This window comes from Gallus gallus, chromosome 7 (assembly GCF_016699485.2).
Source record: "Gallus gallus isolate bGalGal1 chromosome 7, bGalGal1.mat.broiler.GRCg7b, whole genome shotgun sequence".
Lineage (NCBI taxonomy): Eukaryota > Metazoa > Chordata > Aves > Galliformes > Phasianidae > Gallus > Gallus gallus.
The window spans coordinates 17,019,164-17,040,522 of NC_052538.1; the positions used below are offsets into that span (position 1 = coordinate 17,019,164).

The 21,359-nt window shown below is 39.2% G+C and overlaps 1 protein-coding gene across 13 annotated transcripts in view; it reads right to left on the bottom strand.

The window, feature by feature from the left end:
* MAP3K20 (mitogen-activated protein kinase kinase kinase 20) overlaps positions 1-21,359 on the bottom strand; it is an 83,596-nt gene that overhangs the window by 48,961 nt on the left and 13,276 nt on the right. For all 13 annotated transcript variants that reach the window (XR_005861768.2, XM_421996.8, XM_046944064.1 and 10 more), the window contains 5 exons: positions 8,072-8,159; positions 3,991-4,092; positions 3,149-3,214; positions 2,132-2,160; positions 1,884-2,021 (listed from right to left, as the gene is read on the bottom strand). Coding sequence is in view for 12 of the 13 variants with exons in the window: in XM_421996.8 (XP_421996.4) it covers positions 1,884-2,021; positions 2,132-2,160; positions 3,149-3,214; positions 3,991-4,092; positions 8,072-8,159 (423 nt within the window). In the remaining variant the exon portion in view is untranslated. The remainder of the gene's footprint in view (positions 1-1,883; positions 2,022-2,131; positions 2,161-3,148; positions 3,215-3,990; positions 4,093-8,071; positions 8,160-21,359) is intronic.

Here is a 21,359-nt window from a genome sequence, read left to right on the forward strand (position 1 = left end):
TAATCACTTGCTGAGACAAAAAAATACTCCTTTTAAGATTTTTTTGTTGTTGTTTTCAGTCTCCTAACAAATTCTCTGGTAGTCCAACACTTATAATAGGGAGATTCCAGCTTTCAGTTTTATTTTCAGACAACTGTCTGCTTTCTGACAGCTCCATAACATCAGTACCTTTATCAAGTAAGAATCTGGGCTGCAGCTATTCTTCATTTCTTCCCTTGCATCTCCTCTGAAAACAATGGTGTTCCAAGATGTGGCAATGGAGTTATGCAAAGATGAACTAATTCCTAAGTGCTTAAGAATCCATAAGCTTCTATCCACAGTAGAGCACATTAGCTCAAAAACAACATATTAAAAATGTGGGTCAGATATTATTAAGCATACTGAAGTAGCACTATCCACCTGTAACCACATTAAAATATTCCACTAACACTGAACTGTTTTCATACTGCGGGTAGCTGAGTTTTGCCTCCAAGCACAGAGCTATCAAAGGTTTACTTTTTGTAGGAGGAAAGATAAACTCAATACAACATACTGTTCCTATGGCTTTGGTAACACTTGACATGATAAAATATTAAACAATTGATTACTTTCTCCCAATTCTAGAATATTACTTAAAGTCAATCACACCAAAATGATTATGAGAGTTGTTTTGAACTGTGAGAACATTTTTTAAATTTCTCCTCTAACATTTGTTCTTTGTTTTGGAATTGGAATGTCATCCTTCAGTGGATAATATGTGATTGCTTCCAGTAACAGTTTACATTAACATTTGTTAGCTTATGTTCTATTACTGTTTGTGACCTAGTTCTGTTAAGCAAGCAAGGACTTTAAATCTGCCAATACAAGCTTCTCTCCCCTTACAAAGTTTCAACCTTTCATTGCTAAGATATCTCCCATCGTCTTTTTATTTATTTATTTTTTACACCATAAACAACTGTTTGACAAAAAGTTTATGTAACCTTCTGTTGGGACCATCAGCTTAGCTATGCATGGTCACGGACACTAGCTTAAAACCAACCAGACTTACATCTCCATCAATTCCTCAAAGAGAAAGAGGCAACATTTTGCAGGTACTGAAACAACTCCTCACTGCTGAATCCAAAATCAAAAAGCTATGTACACAGATTCATACAAAGACTAGGACCCTGCTTCCCTTCTCTCTTCCTCTGAAGTACTGTTGTAATAGAAAGGCTTTGGGGCCTGGCTCAGAACTGGTCTGACCAGGAGTTATTTCTAGTCTATTTCACACTGCAGAATAAAAACATACCAGAATTTGACTGTGGACAGAGTGAAATCACAATTGTACCTGCAAACCTGACATTCTGATGCACTGTAACTGATTACTTCCCCTCTGCATAAAAGACAGACCCATGCTGTAATTTCATATTGGGCCTCTACCTCCACTAGAGGTGGAGGTTCTCTCAGCTACCCAATAATGCCAGCAGGGTCTTTTAAACAAGTAAGCATGGAAAAGTGGCCTGCTTTTTCATCTTAACTCAGTGACACCCTGTTTTATGGAAAGCCCTGGTATATACCTATTAAAACTTTTCCCTCTTGTTTCACTAAAAAATAAGCAGAGATTATTGATGCAGATTGCTCAGTAGCTCCTGCAAGCCTTCTGACATATGCTAAATACTTGCGGTAAAGCTTGCATTTCCCACACTGGCATGCTGCTAATCTAATCAGAGAAGTATCTTATTAAACATGCAAGACACTGCTCTTCCTATCATTTTCAAGCACATAATTATGAATTATGGGTCAGTCCTGAAAAAGTGTGATTTTTTGTTGTTGTTGTCCTTATTTAGAATAGTTGCTCCTGCATCCCATGACTTCTGTCACACTGGAGTTCTGCTTCTGTGCATAGAGAAATAAAAGGCACTCACCACTCCGTATGAGTACGTGTCACACGTCTCAGACACTGGGAGACTTTGAATAACTTCTGGGGCCATCCATGGAAAAGTACCCACTAACGACATGTGTGTTGTATGTGAATGGAACCTTGAGGCACCAAAATCACAGATCTGGCAAAAATAAACAGATAGTAGAGTGTGAACCTCATTTACTAGTCATCAAAATATCGAGTCACGCAGCAGGATCTCTCACATAATTAATATAATTAAAGTGTTCATACCTTTAACACGCCATCAGCAGCTATAACAACTACAAATGGAAAAAAAAACAGGTTACAGGAATGCTATTAAAAACAAACGCAATATATTTTCACAGCAAAAAGAAGTTCACTTTATCAAGAAAAATGATCCAGTTGGCACAGGATGCACAAATACGCATGATTGTCCTAGTTTCTTTGAGCATCTTTGGAGAACACCTGCTGAATCCCTGCAAGCCTCTGAACAACTTCAAAACTTTTCAGGTCCTACTGAGGTCAAAGGTAGAAAGATGACTATAACTAAAATGTAGATAAGCTCCATTATCCCCAAGGTGGCAGTTAGGCTTAACAACAAACTCTCCAGAAGATTTGGTAATTAAAAATAAAAAGGAAAAAAGGAGAGAAAAGTTAAAAAAAGAAAATAGTACTATACAAATAGGTTTCTTTGTGACTATTATCACTCTGCATGCATTATTAATATTTGTACTCCTCCTGTCCCATTACTACTTCATGCTTCATTTCAAATCAGTATTTAGCAAGTTTCATGAATGGTTGTCAACTGCCAGGTACAGTCTAAAACAGTGCAGCTCCACACTGAGTATTCATTACACAAAAGTAGTCCACAATAGAGACAAGATTTTCAGATTAGAAATAACAGGCCTTGTCCAGCCTATTATGTCCAGTGAATACCAGTGCTTCATGGTACTCAATATTTCCAAATAGAAAAAACAAGTGAGGAATGTCCAGGCAATGTCTGACAGCTGATAAGATGGACACTATTGTGGTCAGCCAGACACAACTTGAAAAGAGCCCTCCACAGTGCTCTAAATGATGTCAGGACAGTAACAGAGCCAACAGTGTCAGGATGTAGAGGAGTGACAAGAGAACAGGCTTTTCTGTGCCTCAGCAAAGGCCAGTGCAGCTTGATGACAGCCAAGGAGTTAGTTCTGCAAATTCACAAAGCTCAAGTACAGACATGATTGCAGCAATAACAACTAAAGGTAAATACAGAACATTTTATTGTTTTTATTGCTACTTTACCGTTCCTGGACTTCAGATCTCTGTGGATTACTTTGACTGGAGCTTCCATGTGTAAGTAGTGCATGCCTACACAAAACAAGGAACTAGTTAGGCAGGCTGAAGGTGGCCACCACTTATCAGTAGTCATGTTTTTAAGTTCTCATTTCTTGTCCCCATTATAGGCTAGCATACATAGGTGAAGGCCAGGTGCAGGAGAAGCAAAGGTCCCCATAACCTACTTTGAGTAAAAAGAACTAAGCTTAGCTCGTATATATCTCAGAACACCTATATGGGTATGTTAATGCTTTTTAACTTCATATTTAATTATTTTCTCTAATGTATTTTCTACACAGGGAAGCTAAGATATGAACATACTGTTCATTAGTTTACACTAATTCCTCTATGGCCACAGAGAGTGCAAAGGCTCTGCATTATTCTGTGAAGAATGTCAGCATGTTTGCCAAGAACCAGCTTCCTTAAGTATACCAATTCAAATAAAACGTAAGGATAATTTCGCCTTGTAATTACACTACATCAAAATTATCCTCTTGGGACTCAGGAGCAAACCAGAAGTATAAAAGTAGCTCATGGAAGGCATTTTCACTCCAGAAATGATTTTGGACTCAGGATAACAAAGAAACATATTGAAAAGAACAGTGAATGGGTTTGTTTCTTGTTGTTTTTTGTGTGCATTATGGTTCTTTTCATATGTTTTGCTTTTTCTTTTTTGTCTTTTTTTTTTTTTTTTTTTGGACAACTTGAAAAAAAAGAGGTTTAGGAAAGCTTTCCTGACATAATAGGGAAAGCATCTCCACTCATACATTTTGCTGAGTAAGATAAAAATCATCACCGGTCTTGCTTACCTTTAGCTATGTCAGTTGCCCAGGTCATGATATGATCCATATCCATCTCTTCACTTTTGTTACTGTTAATGTAATCAAACAGTGAGCCAGCAGAAGCATACTCTGTTAGAAAAATAAAAGTAGTAAAATAAATGCACGTCACATTTTAAAACATTGAACCAAAACTGAAAACCGTAATGGAAACTCTGCCAGTTCCAGAATGCAGCACTTTGAAGCTTACTGACAAAGAATTTGGGTTCAGCAACTAACACTATTAGTAACATAATAGGAGAGTAATAGTCCGTTCTGACTGTCCCAACACAGACATAACCTACTGCTAAGGGAAAAGAAATGTGAAATCATCTATAATGACAGGATTTCAAATGAAAAGGCATTAGAAAGCTCTGGTATAAAGACAGCTCAGGCAAGGCAGTTCCAATTCCAGAGTGAAAGGTTCTGGTGATTATTTTCTTTTCTAAGATTTATGAGGGTCATTTCTGCTCAGAGAGAGAACGCTGTAAAAATGGTAACGTGCCGCTGAGCAATTCTGTCCACTTGTGACTTTACAGACCGTATGCAAATGGAGGCACGCTTTCACTGCTTTATGTTCTCTCAGCCAAGGACAAGTCAGCACAGCTAAGAAAGCAAGATGTTTTCTTATGCTCCTTGTTCAGCACCAACAGTTGTTTTTCTTAACTTTTTCCACCTACACCTACAGAAACCCACAGCGGGATCCTGCAGGCAGAAGCAAAGGCTTTTCCTGCCCGTCAGTGTTTGCAAGTATGACAGACAGAACCCGGTCTGACTTCCAGAGCTCACGGGGCTATGAGCTGGAATACCAAGCTCATTACACTTAGACTTGTTTAAGTGGGAAACTGGAAACAACTGAAACCCTCACAGCACTACTTTTACATAACGTGAAATTCTTCCATATTTGAACAGTGAAGTTGCCTCTCCCAGTCACAACAGCGGTTAAGAGATGAGAGACTGGTGGTACCAGATCCTTATTACTGTTTCCAAAGAGGACAGTCCTCAGTGGTGAGAAGTACTGCATTTAAATTATGCCCCATAACAAAAGACAATTATTTTATTTTCTATATCTTAAGATCAAGTGTTAAATATATGGTATTCTGTTAAGAGGAAAGAGTTTGCAAGTAGAAAGTGAAGACAACACTTTATTTTTCTACCTCTTCATGCAGGAACAGAGTAGATCAAATCACTTATTCGTTAAAAAAAATAATTAAAAACACAGAAAGGAAGGAAGAAACTACAAATCTAACTTTGAAGCAAAGTGGGGCAAATTTCCATGAGCAGCAGGTCATGAAGCAAGCCAGCTGGTTTACAATTGAAATGCTTCATTTCCGCCATTTCAAAGCAGCAACAAAATCATTCTCCCCTCAGATTGCATACAATATATCCAAATTGTTGCTCAAAAATATTAATCAAAGAACGATGCATCATAGGCTAAATGCATAAAAAGTAAACATTGCTTCTCATTAATGGAATCAAAACCACTGGGAGAGTACTGTGTTGGTTGAGACAGAATCTGCAGCCATGAATATGGTATGTCATATGAGAAGTTTCCATTTCTAAATGAAAGGAATGAGGGAATAAATACAAAGTCCCTTGAAAGTAAATGCTCTAGTTGCAAGTTAGTTTTGGTTCATTGCTGCAGGACCTCCTGCTGCAAGGAGGCTCTGCAGGAGACAGGCATGTTGCTTCTGATGTCACTGAAAGAGGACTAAGATGCTGACCTGCACATTTTCTCAATTAAAACATCAGCTTTTTTTACCCATGATGTCATCATATGTCTTATAAATGGATTCTTCAGGAATAGTCTGCCTGCATGCTTTGCATGCCTTTACAATGCATAACTCGATCCACCAGAGTCAGGGATAACTGAGATCCCCAAGCCTTTTGCTGCTGCTCTGTATGAACAGAGGCAAGCAATCTTCAAGCGATACAGTTTGATTCTTCAGTATTTCTCCTACGCACATATTGTGCCACAGGATTTTCCTACGAGGTTATAGATTTGGAAATTACATTGTCAGGATAATTTGTTTCAGTGATAGAAAAGAGGTATCTGCTTTAGAAAGAAACGTTGTGAATGCAGAATTGGACTCACCCTACCACTGACTGGGATACACTGTACACATCTGCACAGACGGGACACACAAGCTCTAAAACTCTTCTGGGAGGAGGCAGTGCTGATCAAAACCTAGACCTGAAAGCTACACGAGACTGCTGTTGGCAGTCTGCAATACCTAAAACAATGTGATTAGCATTAGCAGCTCAATGGGCTCAACAACCAGTTGTAACACTGACACGAGAGCTGCTCCAAAAATGTTTTAACTACGTTGGCCCTCAACGTCAGCGGCAGATGTTGGTGGTAGATGTTGAACTTTCCTGCCAATATTCCATCCTGTTGTGTTGCCATGTGGCAGATAGCAGCAGAGGGGCAAAAATGCATAGCTATCGGTGGTGACTGTACTTAAAAATAGTGTTTTGTATTTGAGAATTTACTCTATCAATTAGTGCTATTGTGCTCTTTCTATCTGTTGTAGTGGTTTCCATGGAAATAAATAGGAGGAATTACTTTCAGAGTGACCTACATACATCTCCGTAGAAGAGACATGTTTTGACTTCAGATGTAGCTTTTCTCACTGGGACAGGGCAGTTCAAGAGAACCCTCTGACAATCCCACATAAGATGTTATGTACAGCCAATACTCAGTACATGCCAATGCTTGGCTAAAAGCCCTCATCTCCATCATTCTGAAGAATCATTAAGTTCTTGGGATGTTTTTTCGTTTGGGTTTTTCCCTGGCAAGACATGGATCTCTGGGTAAACACAAGATTAAGACTGCTGCACTGAAAACTACCCAGAAGATCAAGGAGTAAAAACCAATCTAAAAGATATGTCAAGCACAATTAGCATTTTTCTAAGTAGCCATTCTCTCATTTGAAAACAGCCAGAGAAATCAAGCCTTACTTCCCTTCCAGCCCAAGAAACTCAAGTCTCCCTGGAAGTTGCAGGGAGAGGCCAATGCAGTTTAAAATTAGAATGCTTTTTTTCTTCTTTAACCAGAATAGATTCAGAGCTCTTCCAGTAACAAAGAGATAGGACTAGAGAATAGTCTCCTTCTCACAGATGGTTAAGAGTCCCCATTCCCAATGACATAATGAACTATTTCAGCTGTTCTCTATCCAGTGATCAGCAAGCATGTCAAATGACCTTCTCCAAACACTGACCTTCTGCGAGAGCAACTGAGGACTTTCTGATCCAGACATCATTCTGGATGATCTGGTGATCACACATTTGCTTTGTTAGTCTGCTCTCTTGTTTACACTTATTACCTTTGTATTAGAAACTATAGTTATATTACTTGATTTATTATGATTTTTATTACATAAGGAAGGTATTTAATTTCCTGTCTGATATGATATCAGCAGTCCAACCTCCGAGCAGTATAGACTAAGATCATCCTTCATGCATCTCTGCAGTATCGGTGGTACTGGTTTCAACACTGCGACACCCAGTAGGCAGTAAAGCAGTTGTGCATCTCAGAAGTGCTACCACAGGATTATGCTGCCATCTATGGTGTTAACATAAGGTCTAAGAGACAGGTAGAAGTAAGTGAATTTTCACAGGTTTTGTGCACCACTGGAGGGATTTCTACAGCTGATTAGAAGCTGTGTTTTTTCCAGCACACAATCGGGGGTGGATCCTCTCCAGCAGCTGCCCCTGGAGACAGCTTGTACTAAAATGAAATCCAGGCTAGGGCAGCATTAGCAAAGGCTGACAAGCAGAAGATACTGTCTACAGTTTGGTGATACCTACACACATAAAAACAAGGTTCTGGATATCTTCATACATGCCCAGCAGGCGACAGATCACAGCTATGCCCACTTTGTTATCTTTGTGGTAAAGGGTGCCTTGTCCTGGCAGCTGCACCTACTCTGCATCTGATGCCATCCAATAAACAGAACCGTAGCACCAAATCTTGTTGCCTCTTTCAAGGCCAGCAAAATACTAAAATTGGGTGTACTCATAAGACCAGAGTTTTACAGAGTCATAATGAAAATCAGACAACAATCCTTACCTGTAACTATGCCATAATTTGGAGGTTCAATGACAGCTCCATAGAACTGAATGATGTTTTTGTGACTGAGCACACTGAGTATTTCTGCCTGTTGAAAACAAAAAAGACAGAAATTAAGAACAGTGCCTTTACTGTAGTATTTTAGACTCCAGTAGATATACATAAATATTTAACATACATACATACATACACACATCTAGGAAAAACTATCCACAAATGGTTTGGTACTTAGAAACCTCATGTGTCAGTTCAGTAAATTAATACTTAGCATGTTCAGAAAAAAAGTTCATACTATTCCTTCATGACCAAGGCACAGATGTAGGTGCTAGGTCTCCGTAAAAATCTGCAGTCCCTAGAAAATGCAGTTCAAAGACAGATCTGCAGTATTTGGCAGGGCTGTAGAAGTTTAACCCAAAAATCATGTTTGTGTACAGAGCACTGTGAGATCAGTGAGCCCAGAGCTCCAGGCAGTTAAGAGCATACTGTGCACCATACAGCTCAATCTGATGTTTACTGGAGACATGGAGTTTGCTACGCATGTATTGAAGGTCTAATCAAATATGCACAGCAAGCATGCTTGAGACTGTCAGATAGCCAGCAGTACAGTTAAAACTGCTTTTCAGAGCAGGCTCCGATGATTAGAAGATGTATAGAAATTCTGGATAAATATACAGAATCTTTGAATTCCATTTGAAAAATGTTTTTAGGTTTGACAAAGACTGAAGGAGACTGAAAATGTATCCACAGCAAATAAAACACATAGTCCACCTGTCTTTTTGAGGGAAAAGAACAGATATTACCTCTGAGATCTCACAGCGGTTTTGCTTTCGTAGTATATTAAAATCAGCACTCAAAAGATTTTGCAAACGAATTTTTAAACTAATGTATGTATTGTGCAATACAGATTATCACAGAATCACCAAGGTTGGAGCATTACTTACAGACTAATACCTCGAGAGTACACTAACTTCATACCAGTTATGCATTTAAGAAGAAAAATGTTACTGTCAGTTACTCTGTACTTAGCAAGTACCCCTTCTGACAGAGCCCTTCTCAGATCCCTTGACTGACTGTAAGTGTGTTGCTGTTTATCTGCAGGTGAGTCTTTGCAAACCTGCACAGAATGCTGCCAATTAGGCTACTTTGTGGCTTTCACTTGGTGTAGATTTGCTGACAACAGAAAGACTAACAGCTTTAATGCAGCAATGTTACGCTAGCTAGCGCTACTGTAATAAATGCAAAACAACATTATTTTTTACCTGTTTTATAGTTGGAACAGTGAAATATGGGTAAGTAAATGACTTCAGATAGAAGCTTCAGAGGATTCAAATGTTTTTAACTGTTGCTTAAAGTTGCTGTTGAAAGCCTTTTCTGAGCAACTTCAACAGTTCTGAATTCATACCTTCAGCATGAACATTTATGCATACCCAATTAAATCTCAAACTATAGCTTTGAACTTGGGTTGCACTAGCTCTTCTGCAAGCTAGTGAAATGGTGTTACTATGAAGTAAAACATCGCTCACAGTATCAGAAAAGTCACTTTCAAACCAGATACTGTTTTCAGCAAATCATACTGTAGGCCATGGGACACAATTCATCCACAAGGCAACCAAAGAACAGAACTGGCAGCTGTCTAAGCAAACGTGGGAAGCCTCACCTGCAGATGAACACTCCCACAGTGGCAGGACGTGACAGAGGACCTGTAGGGCCAGCCAGGGCTCTAGCAGCAGCAGCTCCACCCTCCAAGCTGCCTCCCACCAACCTTCCTGTGCAGCTGACCTCTGCAGCAGTGGCAATGCCTATTTTACCAGCTGTGCCCTCCAATCTCTTTGGTAGCATCCTCTGGAATGGAGACGACAGCCTACTCATTCAAAACTCTATCTCCATGTGCTAGCAGACCCAAGGCCTCTGTGCTTCAAAAACTTTTTTATTATGCTCAAATTTACTTCAAAAAATACTAAATTGGGGAACGTCCTCTAATTCCTAGCAGCATTCCCACTAGATAACCAGGAGACCCAGTACTTCTTGACTATCTACCTGAATACTGCTAGAAACAAGACAGGCACACCAGGCCCCAATCACCCCTGGAGAAGCCATTTACGCTGTATTTTCTTGAATATGTTGGTTAGCAAGAATAGATTAAAACTACCTTCTTGTATAGTACATAAAATCCATGAGTTCAATACACTGTGCACACCACCTGCTACCAAAATAGGCTGTTAGAAAACTGAATGACTGGCCCCACATGTAACATTCCTGCAGCATTATGCATTTAGAAGCAGCACCAGACAAATCCTTTGGAGAAGGATTGCATCACCACACAATGAGCACATGCAAGGAGGTGCCAGACTCCATGGCCACGGACTGCCTGGTGATGGGCTGCCGGGCCTCCGAAGGCCCCACTGGAGCCAGAGGGCAACAGAAGGGGCTGCAGTGCTCTTATTACTTAAAGATTCAGAACTATTTCCAAAGATTATTTTATTTACAGTGTATTGCACACTAAGGTCATATTCTAGGAGTTTGAAGAAATGCTGTGTCGACTGCGGCTATTATAATCATCTTAAAAATGATGACCATATTCTAAACTGGGATTTAACAGATGCCAAAGCAAGCTTCCATCTAACCATGAGGAAAAGCACCTACTAATTGCACACAGATATCTCAATTTAAGAATCATAGGAAGAAAAACTGCCAACACTTCCTAAGGACCATTACTTTTAAAATAAATCCTTTCTAAACACTTTTAATCATTCTAGGCTATTCCTTTCATGTTCGGTTCTTTTCAGTTGCTGTAGATCAGCTGTGAAATATATTAGGCAATTTAAGGACGCTTTCTCCTTGCAGTGAGAACCAGATGCAAGTCAATTCACATCTTTGAAGCTTTTGTACTTTTTGAGAAGAAGGTACCATATTTCAATGAAAGACTGTAACCTTCACATAGCAAATTACAAAGTACTGGTTAAAGACTGGTGTTTCAAAGGCACTTAGAAGAATATTTGGAATCACCTTCAAGCACCAGTCTCATGCTTAAATCCTAAATGCCTGGATGTTTGGAATAAAATCCTGCCAAGTGTGTATCCAGAGGCCATTTAAGAATGCAGCTCTCACTGGCTCGGGCATTACATGCTCACTTCCTTTGGTAAAGCTGCTATCTATCTTATACAACCTAAGTGAGCAACAATTTCCTTCCTAAAGCCACCATCATTACAAGTAACAAGTTTTTAGTTACTTCATTATATTACTTTTTGGTGCAAAAGAATTTAATTTCTTTAAATGTTGGATTGAAATAGAACTACAGGAGGCTCAGCTGAAGGAAAAGTAGGACCTAAAATATGGCAATACAAACTTCTCAGATTTCTTCAAGCATACAAGCTGACTGCAATGGAGACTAGAAATTGCTCTTAGCCTCATGATAAACTTAGTCACAGTCTGGTACTGATCAACAAACCATGCTAAAACCACCTGCCTTGTATTTACACCACGAGTACACGTAAGATTATATGCCTCTCCTGAGTGCTGCTGACAGACTTCCCTTATGACAAACTTGATGTCACTTCTTGTAGGCAGAGGTATTCAAGGGTCTAAACAAACCTAACCCACTACTGATAAAATTCAACCACTACCAAGGAAGTCGAGGTCAGAGCAAAAGACATTAAAAACATTCTAAATGAACACTCACTGGCTCTTGTAGTATTACTGTAAATCAAACCCACCCAGTTATTCACAAAAACCTACAGTGTAAGCAGGAATTAAGATAAACTCTAAGTGTACAAACTAATTGTGTCCTATGAACCAGTCTGGATTAAGTACTGTAGTGCTTAACGGATAATTTATTTTTATGCCTGTTAAATCTCTGCTTATTGACGTATGTGAAAGTGTCAATTACCTCATCTACAGCTGACATGCCACTACAGCTGCCTCGAGACTTGCTAGTACTGCTCTCACCTTTCTAGTACAAATAGCTATGCAGAAATACTTGCAACTTCAATGCTTTCTGCAGGTAAAACTACAATGCTGACAAGAGCTGCAGGAGCAGCACACAGCTCAGCTCTGACAACATCTCCAAGGTCGTGCTGACTGCAGGTGCAGGCAATGGCCATCCAGTGCTGATTTGGCACTACTCCGGAATGCAGAAAAGGCCTTATCGTCAGATCTTTAATTGCAGCCACGTGTGAGAGGATGCAGACCAAGGCACTCTGCATACAGCTGTGTTGTCGCCTGCAGCTCCTTGCACCAGCTGCTCTCATCAGAGCTCCTGGTCCCGATTCAGCTGAAGTTAGCAAAGACCAAACTACTTGCTCTGCTGGAGTTACTCTGCTGTGTCCTGAAAGTAGGCTAGAAAGTTGTTTAACTCGCACTTTTAGTCAAGACAATTGATTGAGAGCATGGGCTAGGAACCCATTCCACCAGCACAGCTTGATCTGCAAAAGAACACCTGTCAACAGTTTTCTGAGCATCAAAAGACCTTTTTTTGTTCAAGTCTGGACAAACTGGTCCCACAGTAACTTCATCTGTTTCTTCTGGGTACCTGTGGAGTGGCTGGCTGGAGAGGACAAAGTACTGCCTGCCTTCCACCCTGGTCCAAGCACAGTGGTTTAGGATTAACATGAGAAATAAATGCGAGACCATCAGGGCAGCCAGCAGCCAACCAGCTCTGCTGCTAATAAATCAGTTAATTGCACAGTAAGAGGCACCATCGTTCTGTGCAAAATTACAGGGTTAGAAATGGTTAGCCACTCAAGGAATCTGATTAATACAACAATCCTTAAGTGCCTTCTAATATTTATTATTACATTGAGCAATAGTTTGGTTATTTGCTTTTCCAAATAAATGTTTGTCACATTTATTAAGAAGGTATTTAGACACACTCTAGGCAGCTCTGAAAGCATTTTCCAAGTCTTTAGCAGTTTAAAGGCTTTGACCTCTGTCAGGTTATTGGGAGATTTTTAACTTAGCTACTCTCACATCTTTACAGTCTAATAAAAGGGCATCTGGAAGAGCTGATGCTTCATTAAAATCATTCTATTTACTGATGATCAAATTAAAAAAAAAAAAAAAAGAATGCTAGCACAAATTAATCCTAAACCTTTATTTACAGATGTCTGATGAATAATACATTCATTCAGTGCACATTAGAGTTGCAACTTCCCAGTACCTCAGGAATGCATTTCTATGAAATGACTGATGTATATGGTATGTGAAGCTGTCTCTTACAAGACCGTTTACCTCTTGGGTGGATGAGGATCCCCTTTCCTCTGTGAAAGCTTTTGTTTTCATAAGCAAGGTGAGAACAAAGCATTGCTCAGTCCTTTGTTAAAAAACAGTTGACAATAAGAGAGTAAATCAGCTCAAAAGTTATAGGAATGATGGAGCAGGAGTGATCATGACACTCATTTGTCTAGGTAAAGGAGCCCATGTTTATTTTACATGCACAATACTAAGACAATCAGCATCTAAAACTACAGTTCAGCTACAAAACACAAATAAAATACGCATCTTAGAATCCTACAGGCTTCCAATTTCTCTTATGCAATGCTGACAAATCATCCAGCCAGAAGATGAATACCTCTCCACACAATGTTTATGTTCTACATGCTTTGACATATACATTATACAGTCACATGGAAATACTTCTGTCAGGAGCCAGATAATAATTTTTATAACCCCATTCTTTTTGTTCTTTCTAAAAAGTTAAACTTAATACAAATCTTAATGAGCAGGATACATAAACAGTTTATGTAACTTAGCTCTTTTGGATAATTATCATGCCACAGTCTTGGACAGCTATCTATTACTGGTAACAAATGTTCACTAATAAGCAATTAATAAAGGAATACCTAAAGAATTTCACAAATAGGAAATTCTTAAAAAGAATCATACAGCAGGGATATTATGCAATTACTACAGTTTTGAACACCAAATAGAAAATCCAAGTAGATACAAGCTAACATTTATGAATTTGCCTACTGTTTAGACTGCTTTCTCATTAAGTTTTCTAAGCAAAAAATATGAAAGTTTTGCACTTTGGGACTCGCCAAGAAGAATGTTCTTAATAAGCAAAGCACACTGATAATCCCATTAAGCATTTTTGTTGGATCTATTGAACTGTCACTGATAACAGGAAAGAAAGAGGAAATTTACATTGACATCGTAGAGCCAAAGAATCCTCAATGAGATCTTCTAAGTGCGACTAAGAATTATCACACGTGCTGATGAGTGTGGGGACTCTCCCAGCACAACTCTGTTATCCCCTATTTCGAAAAGCACTCGCATTACTTAAAGCAATTCTCATTTAATACAGTTGTGTGAGGCTGGGGTTCTTATCACTTTCATTTGTAGGATCACGTATCCCAGTTAAAAGCCATTTCCTAGGGCTTATTAACAAGAAGTTTAAATTCTATCAGTATTTCTTAGAAGACAGTCATATATGCAGCGCTACTGGGATATTCTTTCGTAAATCACAGAAAACAAGGGTAAAATTATGTGCTCAGAGTGATACCACCAGCAATGTTATCAACAGCAGAATTACGTTCTCCTAAGTACATCTATTATTACACACAAAGCACATATTTAAAAGCATTCTGACTGAGCAAATGTTTGAAAGCATCAAATTTGCATCCAAAATCATGTCCTACACTGTTACATGTCCCAGAAACTAAAAGAATAAATATAAAGGAAAGTAATACTCATCTTATAGTAAATCTGTTTTATCATGAGAAAATTTCTATTCTTTTTTTTTTTTTTTTAAATGCAGTGGCAGAAACAGACAATTTAATATAGCTTGCCCTGACTTTGAGGTTGCAGCTTCAGAGGTGGAAAAAAAGAAAAAGGACGTTACCGAGATACCACAGTTCTGTTAAACCATCATAGTATACTGTACTGAAATGATACGGACATAAATTTATTATGTGATATTACAGGCTCACACAATCTTATGTAATTTATTTTAAAACATTTCATTTCTACCACGTATTAGAAAATGTATACGAGCCGCTCAAAAAGAAAACTGAGTTTTATAGTCTCCTGTAACTTTTTACATAAACCTTTGCAGTTTATATCAAATTTGGCAGTTTGAAGAACAATTTGAAGATTACAACATTTCAAGTATAAATGGGCTGAGAGCTCTGTAGAAGGCTCCCCCTCAGTTATCACTCAAAAACTATATCCCCCTGGGTACTACAGAAAACCAAAGAATCACACCCTACCCAGGGACCACCTACTTTGAAGAAACAAAACTTCCAGCACAGAAATTCTAGCAGTGACCGGCTGACATAAAATGAAAAAGAGAAAGTACTCTCCAGTTACAGACATAGTGTCAGAGGCTCCTTCAGAGACAAGATGCATTGCTCATGACACATTTACTTATGTCACAGCACAAGTTCACAGTATCTCAAGAGAATAAGCCTCCATTACAATCCGGATCTCTGACTGCCGTACGTTCCTGTAAAGCATTATTGGAATAACGCACACCAGCAGTTTTACCTGCAACTGTCCAAATTTCTCTTATATGAAAGTCTTCCCTGTGACTCTGCTTCCAGTTTTGGTTTTATCACATAAGAACAACAAATCAACTTTCATCCCGAGCCTAAAGGAACAAATGGTCTCTGTGACTACCCAAGTCTTCTTCCTCTACTTAAGCAGTAAGCATCCCACCTCACGTTACAGACAGCTCCCCCTTTCACCTTGCTTACATTAACTGCCTCTGGGGGGACACGACACCAAACCCCACAAAAATATCACTCGTTCCTTCTCAAGTGACCATCACTGCCCATCAGTCAGTGCCTTCCCAGCAAGCAACAGACAGAGCCAGAGCCCTCTCTGCAGCTCTCCAGCTATACCTGCACCAAGACCATGATGACTACAGACACCACTCCCCACAAAACGAAGGCTTCAGAACAAATTCTTAAACTGCTTTTCAGAAAAGTCACTCTTCTTTATATAATATTGAAAATTACATTTTACTTAGAAACTTGGCTCAAATGCTACCCCTACTGGGTAGCGACAGACAAAAAAAAAAAAAACAACAACAAAAAAGAGACAAAAATCCTGAAAATCTGAAGTTCTCACCATTAGGTAGATTCATTATTGTTTTATTTCATGCTGCCTTCATGAAATTTCAATCTTTTGCCACCAAGATTAAAAAAAAAAAAACAAATAAAACAATGCCCAAAATAAACACTGTAGGGGAAAACTTGCAATATTTATAAATTACATTTAATATCATAAAAACACATTTATTAGTACTGTTGTACTTGATATTTCTCATGTCGGTTCAGTTTTTCCTTCATTCTCTTTGCTAAATTCCTTATCTTATCTAGACTTCTTCATAGCCACCTACTTACAAAGACATGTCATTAAGAACTATTCCAATTCTATTCCTTGCTATATAAAATTTGTTTTCAGAAAATAAACCTTTATTTCTTGTTTGTTTTTTTAATTTGTATTTCTGTATTACTACAAGCTTCAAAATAAATTGTTTTAAAAGACGTAGCCTGAATACTAGAATCTTTGAACTCTGCAGAATCTGAAAATCCAGAAGATTCTACCTAGAAGAGTGACAATTACTATTTACAGAGTAGTAGTAGCTCTAAGTTTTATATGCAGCAGATGTACAAGGTGGAGTGAAATCACACAACTATGTGTACTCCAAACATGAAGCCCAAGACCAGTTCCAGTACCTCTGTGATGGCCTGATGGATGAGAATGCATGCAAACCAAATGAATTCCATCTTAAGAGAGTCACGTGGAAGAATCACAGCATCACATCCGCCATTACCTTTCACTCTCCGACACTATGGGTGTACCAAATGTTTCTGAGAACTGTTTTAATTTGCATAGACGAACAGTCCACAATGCAAAAACAGTACTGCAGTAATACTCCACTATGTAACCACAGTATATTTTGGGGGTAAACGTGCAATGGGAAAGAACACCTTGCAACCACAGTCAGCTTTGCCTTTCCTCCATTTGTTTCTACTTCCAGTAATCTGCCCCTCCAGACTTCATTGAATTTTCTCTTTCATCACTTTATTAGAAAAGATCCAGAAATCAGAAATAAATGATGCATACATACCCAACCAGAAATAAGAATGTTTAAAAAGCCTGGGAGAAAATTCAGAAAATCTGTTTTGTGATTACAAAACATTTCACTAACACTACTTCCTCTGTCATTCTGCCCTGGGCTTCCTGAGGACTTCTAATAAATGAAACAGTAAAGAGGAAGCTGAATGTGGCATTTCGTGAACCCACAGGAACTTCAGGACCAGAGTCACATCATGCACTGTACTAATGAAACCCATCTCTCACATGGGCTGTACTTGAAAAGCCGAGGAGGACGCAACATGCTGCAGCTATGTAAACAAATGCAGCAAAACCAACCTTCATCTTCAAATAATTGTCCCTCCTCCAGTTCAGCTGGACAGTTCTCAATGCGTGACATTTCCTTCATCTGTCCCCACATGCTCGCTGATTTGTTTCTGCTCTGAGTACCACAAGGATTACAGGTTCAGGGCTCAGGAGCTAATGCTGCTTCACTAGTACAGAGCTCATTCAAACCTGGAGCATGTCTTCTGGGGTAGAAGAATACAAGCATTGCACATACCACCGCTTCCCATTTTCCAGTGCCAGAGATAAACAAAAACTCCTCTGACAGCTGCTCTAATTTACAAGCGAAAGGAAACCAACCCTCCAGCAGGGAAGGACAAGAGCATGTACAATTCTCCACACCCCTTTCAAGACGGACAACACTTAAAACCTTAAGCATTCTTCTTCAACCAAGTAAACCATGCTTCAGCAAAGCTGATCCCAAGACACAGCTCTACAGATGGCACAGGCAGATCTCTTCTGACCATGCCATCACCCTGCCAGAGTGCTGTACAGCTACGAGAATTTCTCCACCCTTGCAGCATGTGCTGCAAATGTGCTGCACACCATACTGGCAGCACAACTGCTCTGGTGTTCACTTCGAGGACACGTCCCTGATTTCACAAGAAGTCCTCTCTTCTGCACGGAAAAGTAAGAATTGGAGCTCAAGCTGGTCACTTCTTACAGAAAAGACGCAGTCTGGGTAGGAAAAAAACACCCAAAGAAATACCTCCTCTTCAAACAGTCAGTGACATCTTGCTATCAGACTAAGTGTTACCATGAAGAGGGTTTGGCTGATCCTGTGCACCCAGAAGGCACTCAGAACCTTTCTGGCTTTTCCTCTTGTGTTTGAATTGCTGGAATTTGGAAGGCTGTGAGGCCTCCCTTCAGTGCCAATTTCATCAGTGATCTCCGTCTTTATCAAATCTGGGTAAAATTACCATAGTTGACTCTGAGGGGAAAACAGAAGACCGTTCGGACATTACTGTTGTAAAGAGCAAGTATGACGGTATTACTGCAAACTTGGAAAATACAACTTATTAAGATTCACTCACTAGTGACTGCATATCAGGTCTTCGGGGACTGCCCTGTGTTATCAGTTTCAGAGGCTGTTTGGCAAGGAAGGATCATTTTCAGTCTTAAATGGATAAAGATTAGATACCTATCTCTAGCATTTAGAGGACAAACAGTTTTGCGATTAGAACTCCTAACTTTCACTAAAATCTAACGATGGGTAATAAACCTGTTAGGAAAATGAAGACATTTCCCGTGGGGGGAAAAGAAATAAAATTGCACTCTTATTTGCCAAAATTCGGAGTTTTAATTCAACTAAGCATTTCAATTGGGTTAGTGGTGCATGTAACTTTAGATTACATTTTATAATTATCATGACACTGCTTCGAGATCTTCATTAATGATACGCTTAGTTCCCATTACTGCCAAACTACCAAAAAAAACAAAACCGTGGTTCTGAAAAGGAAATTTTGATGAACTGATGTTAAGCCTTCAGAAGTATCCTGCATGTTTCAGCATGTAGCCACTATTTAGTTCAGACTAAGGTGCCTTGATCATTTTGCGTGTACAAAAAGAAAGCAGAAGGTGTAACAGCCTTCTGAACAGATCCATTTTGTGCTGAAAGGCTGTACTGAATTCAGCATTTTGACAGGTTGAAGTAAATGGTGGTACCAAAATTATACTGAAGTTATAGAGTTCAGATCCCAGTTCTTCAAAATATGTATTTTAAGATGGATGGCTTCTTTAGACTGTGAGGGAATTTAATTCCTCATTCTTTTAAAAGCTGTGTACAGGGATGGATTTTTCCAACAATGAATAGCCTAATCAGGGTGAAGAAACCTCAGCTCACAAAAGCACCCCTCTATCCCTTCTCCATTTTTTCATTTCCACTTTTCTCTTGAAAGGGGCATCTCACCAGAGAACCTGAAGAGTGAAAGATTTTAAAGTATAGGACTGAAATCCATCAAAACTAGGATTGTGGTCCAAACCCAACCAGCTGTCAAACGCAGAGATATGAATGTATGTTCACTTCTGTCTAATAAAATTTGAATCAAACACTTTGCATCTGATTCTCCATGTGAGCTTTTATGCAAACTTCTAAAGTGCAAGGAATCCTGGGGTGGAAGAGCTATTCTGAGAGATTTCACATAGTTCATGTAATTAGGGAAACCACTTCCTTTGATTGTAAGTGTTCAAAACAGCTGAATTTCTTCTTTCAAAGGAACTCTGTGATTTGGGTCATCTCTTTTACTTGCTCTTTCATGTTTCTCAAGATGAGAGGTGAGACTGTAGAGCACATTATTTAGAAAAAAAAAAGATTCCACTTTTTGTTTTAGGGATTGAACTTGGACTATTCAAAAGGTTGTCATTTGGAAATCTATCTTTCTTTCCCTCCCTCTGTTTCCTTCTTTTTCTGATAAGCTCTTCAGTGGCTCCAGTGAACATAGTCCAAAATGCCAATTTAAACCTAAGGGAAAACTGAAATGTGGTACATAAAGAAAAAGGCACTCTCATTTTCCTTTGTACTGTTGTGGCCGAATATGTAATTATAGAGGAGCTCTAGCTGCAGGATCTTGGTCCTCATGTCACGTTTACTTTTTTAATGGTTCTAAACACTGACCAAGCAAAAAGGCAGAAATATAGATTTTAAAGGACAAACAAAGCAACTGCCCTAGTCTTTGAAGGGGTCTATGGGTTTTTTCTTTCCCAAAAAGGAAACTTGGGTCACAGTTTCAAGGCAATGAACATGTCACTCGTGCTAACAGTCGATGCCAGTGTTGTTACAGAATCAAGTGTCACTTACCCTGAAAGAATTTATTAAGGCAGGCACCCCGTTAGTGCCATTACTCAATGTTCCTCTCAGTAACAGCCTGGAATAAGCAAAGGATCTCTCCCTTTTTACTACATACCAGATAACACAGGAATAAAAAGGCAGGAGGTTTCACACCACATATTTTAAGTTTATTAAGTAACAGTGGTATGCTTGTTTACCTTGGGAGGACTGAGCCTTACTCCCCGTCAGTAAGAAATTATAGTCCTCCATCCAGAAATACAGCACCAACAGGGAAGTGGTTTGCAATGGGACCAGAGCAAAATTAGTTCAACAGCTCTGGATTTTATCCATCTGTTGCTACATACTCTATCCAGCACACACAGACACATCGCCAAGAAATCAAAGTAAAACGTCTCCTCCTTGGTTTAGAAGACTAAAGGTACACCGTTCACTGAAAAAGCAGCAACAACTATTTATAAGCAACCATGGCTGATAGGATCATCTCAAACACACCTACCATTACTAAAACAAAGGTTATTATATGATTAGACAGAAAGTAATTTTGCGATGCTTCTTCCCTCTAACTGCACACTGGCACACATTATGTTTTCTTTGTTCTGTGACTCTACAAAGGAAAAGATATTATATTGGAAAATGCCAATCACTCACCAGAAGGTGCAGCAATTAGATTATCTTAGCAAGTTTCCAGAACAACAACCTACGCACATCTTCATCTTCTGCCTCTGCCAGATGAAATTCCATACAGAACTCCGTTCTCATGTAAAAGCTGATGACTGCAGAGTCTGCGTGTTTTTTCCTCACCTTCCAAACGTGAACTCAGTATCAGACAACTGAACGTCATCCTCTGTCCACCAACGGCTTCCCTGCCTCTCCTGAAGCAGCTCAAAGGTCAGTTTTCAGGTCTTTTGTTTTAACAAATTATGCTTGTTTTTAATACACCTACTGGAAAATCACATGCCCAGCACACACACACACACAAAATGCAATCACAGTGTGCATCACTACATGTTTCTTTCTTTGCTTTCCTTAAAACATAAAGCCATCACAAGCCTCAGGTTTTGGGAGTCTGAGAGTAGACTGACATGGCACGCTCTCCTCACAGAGAGGCCCAGCGCT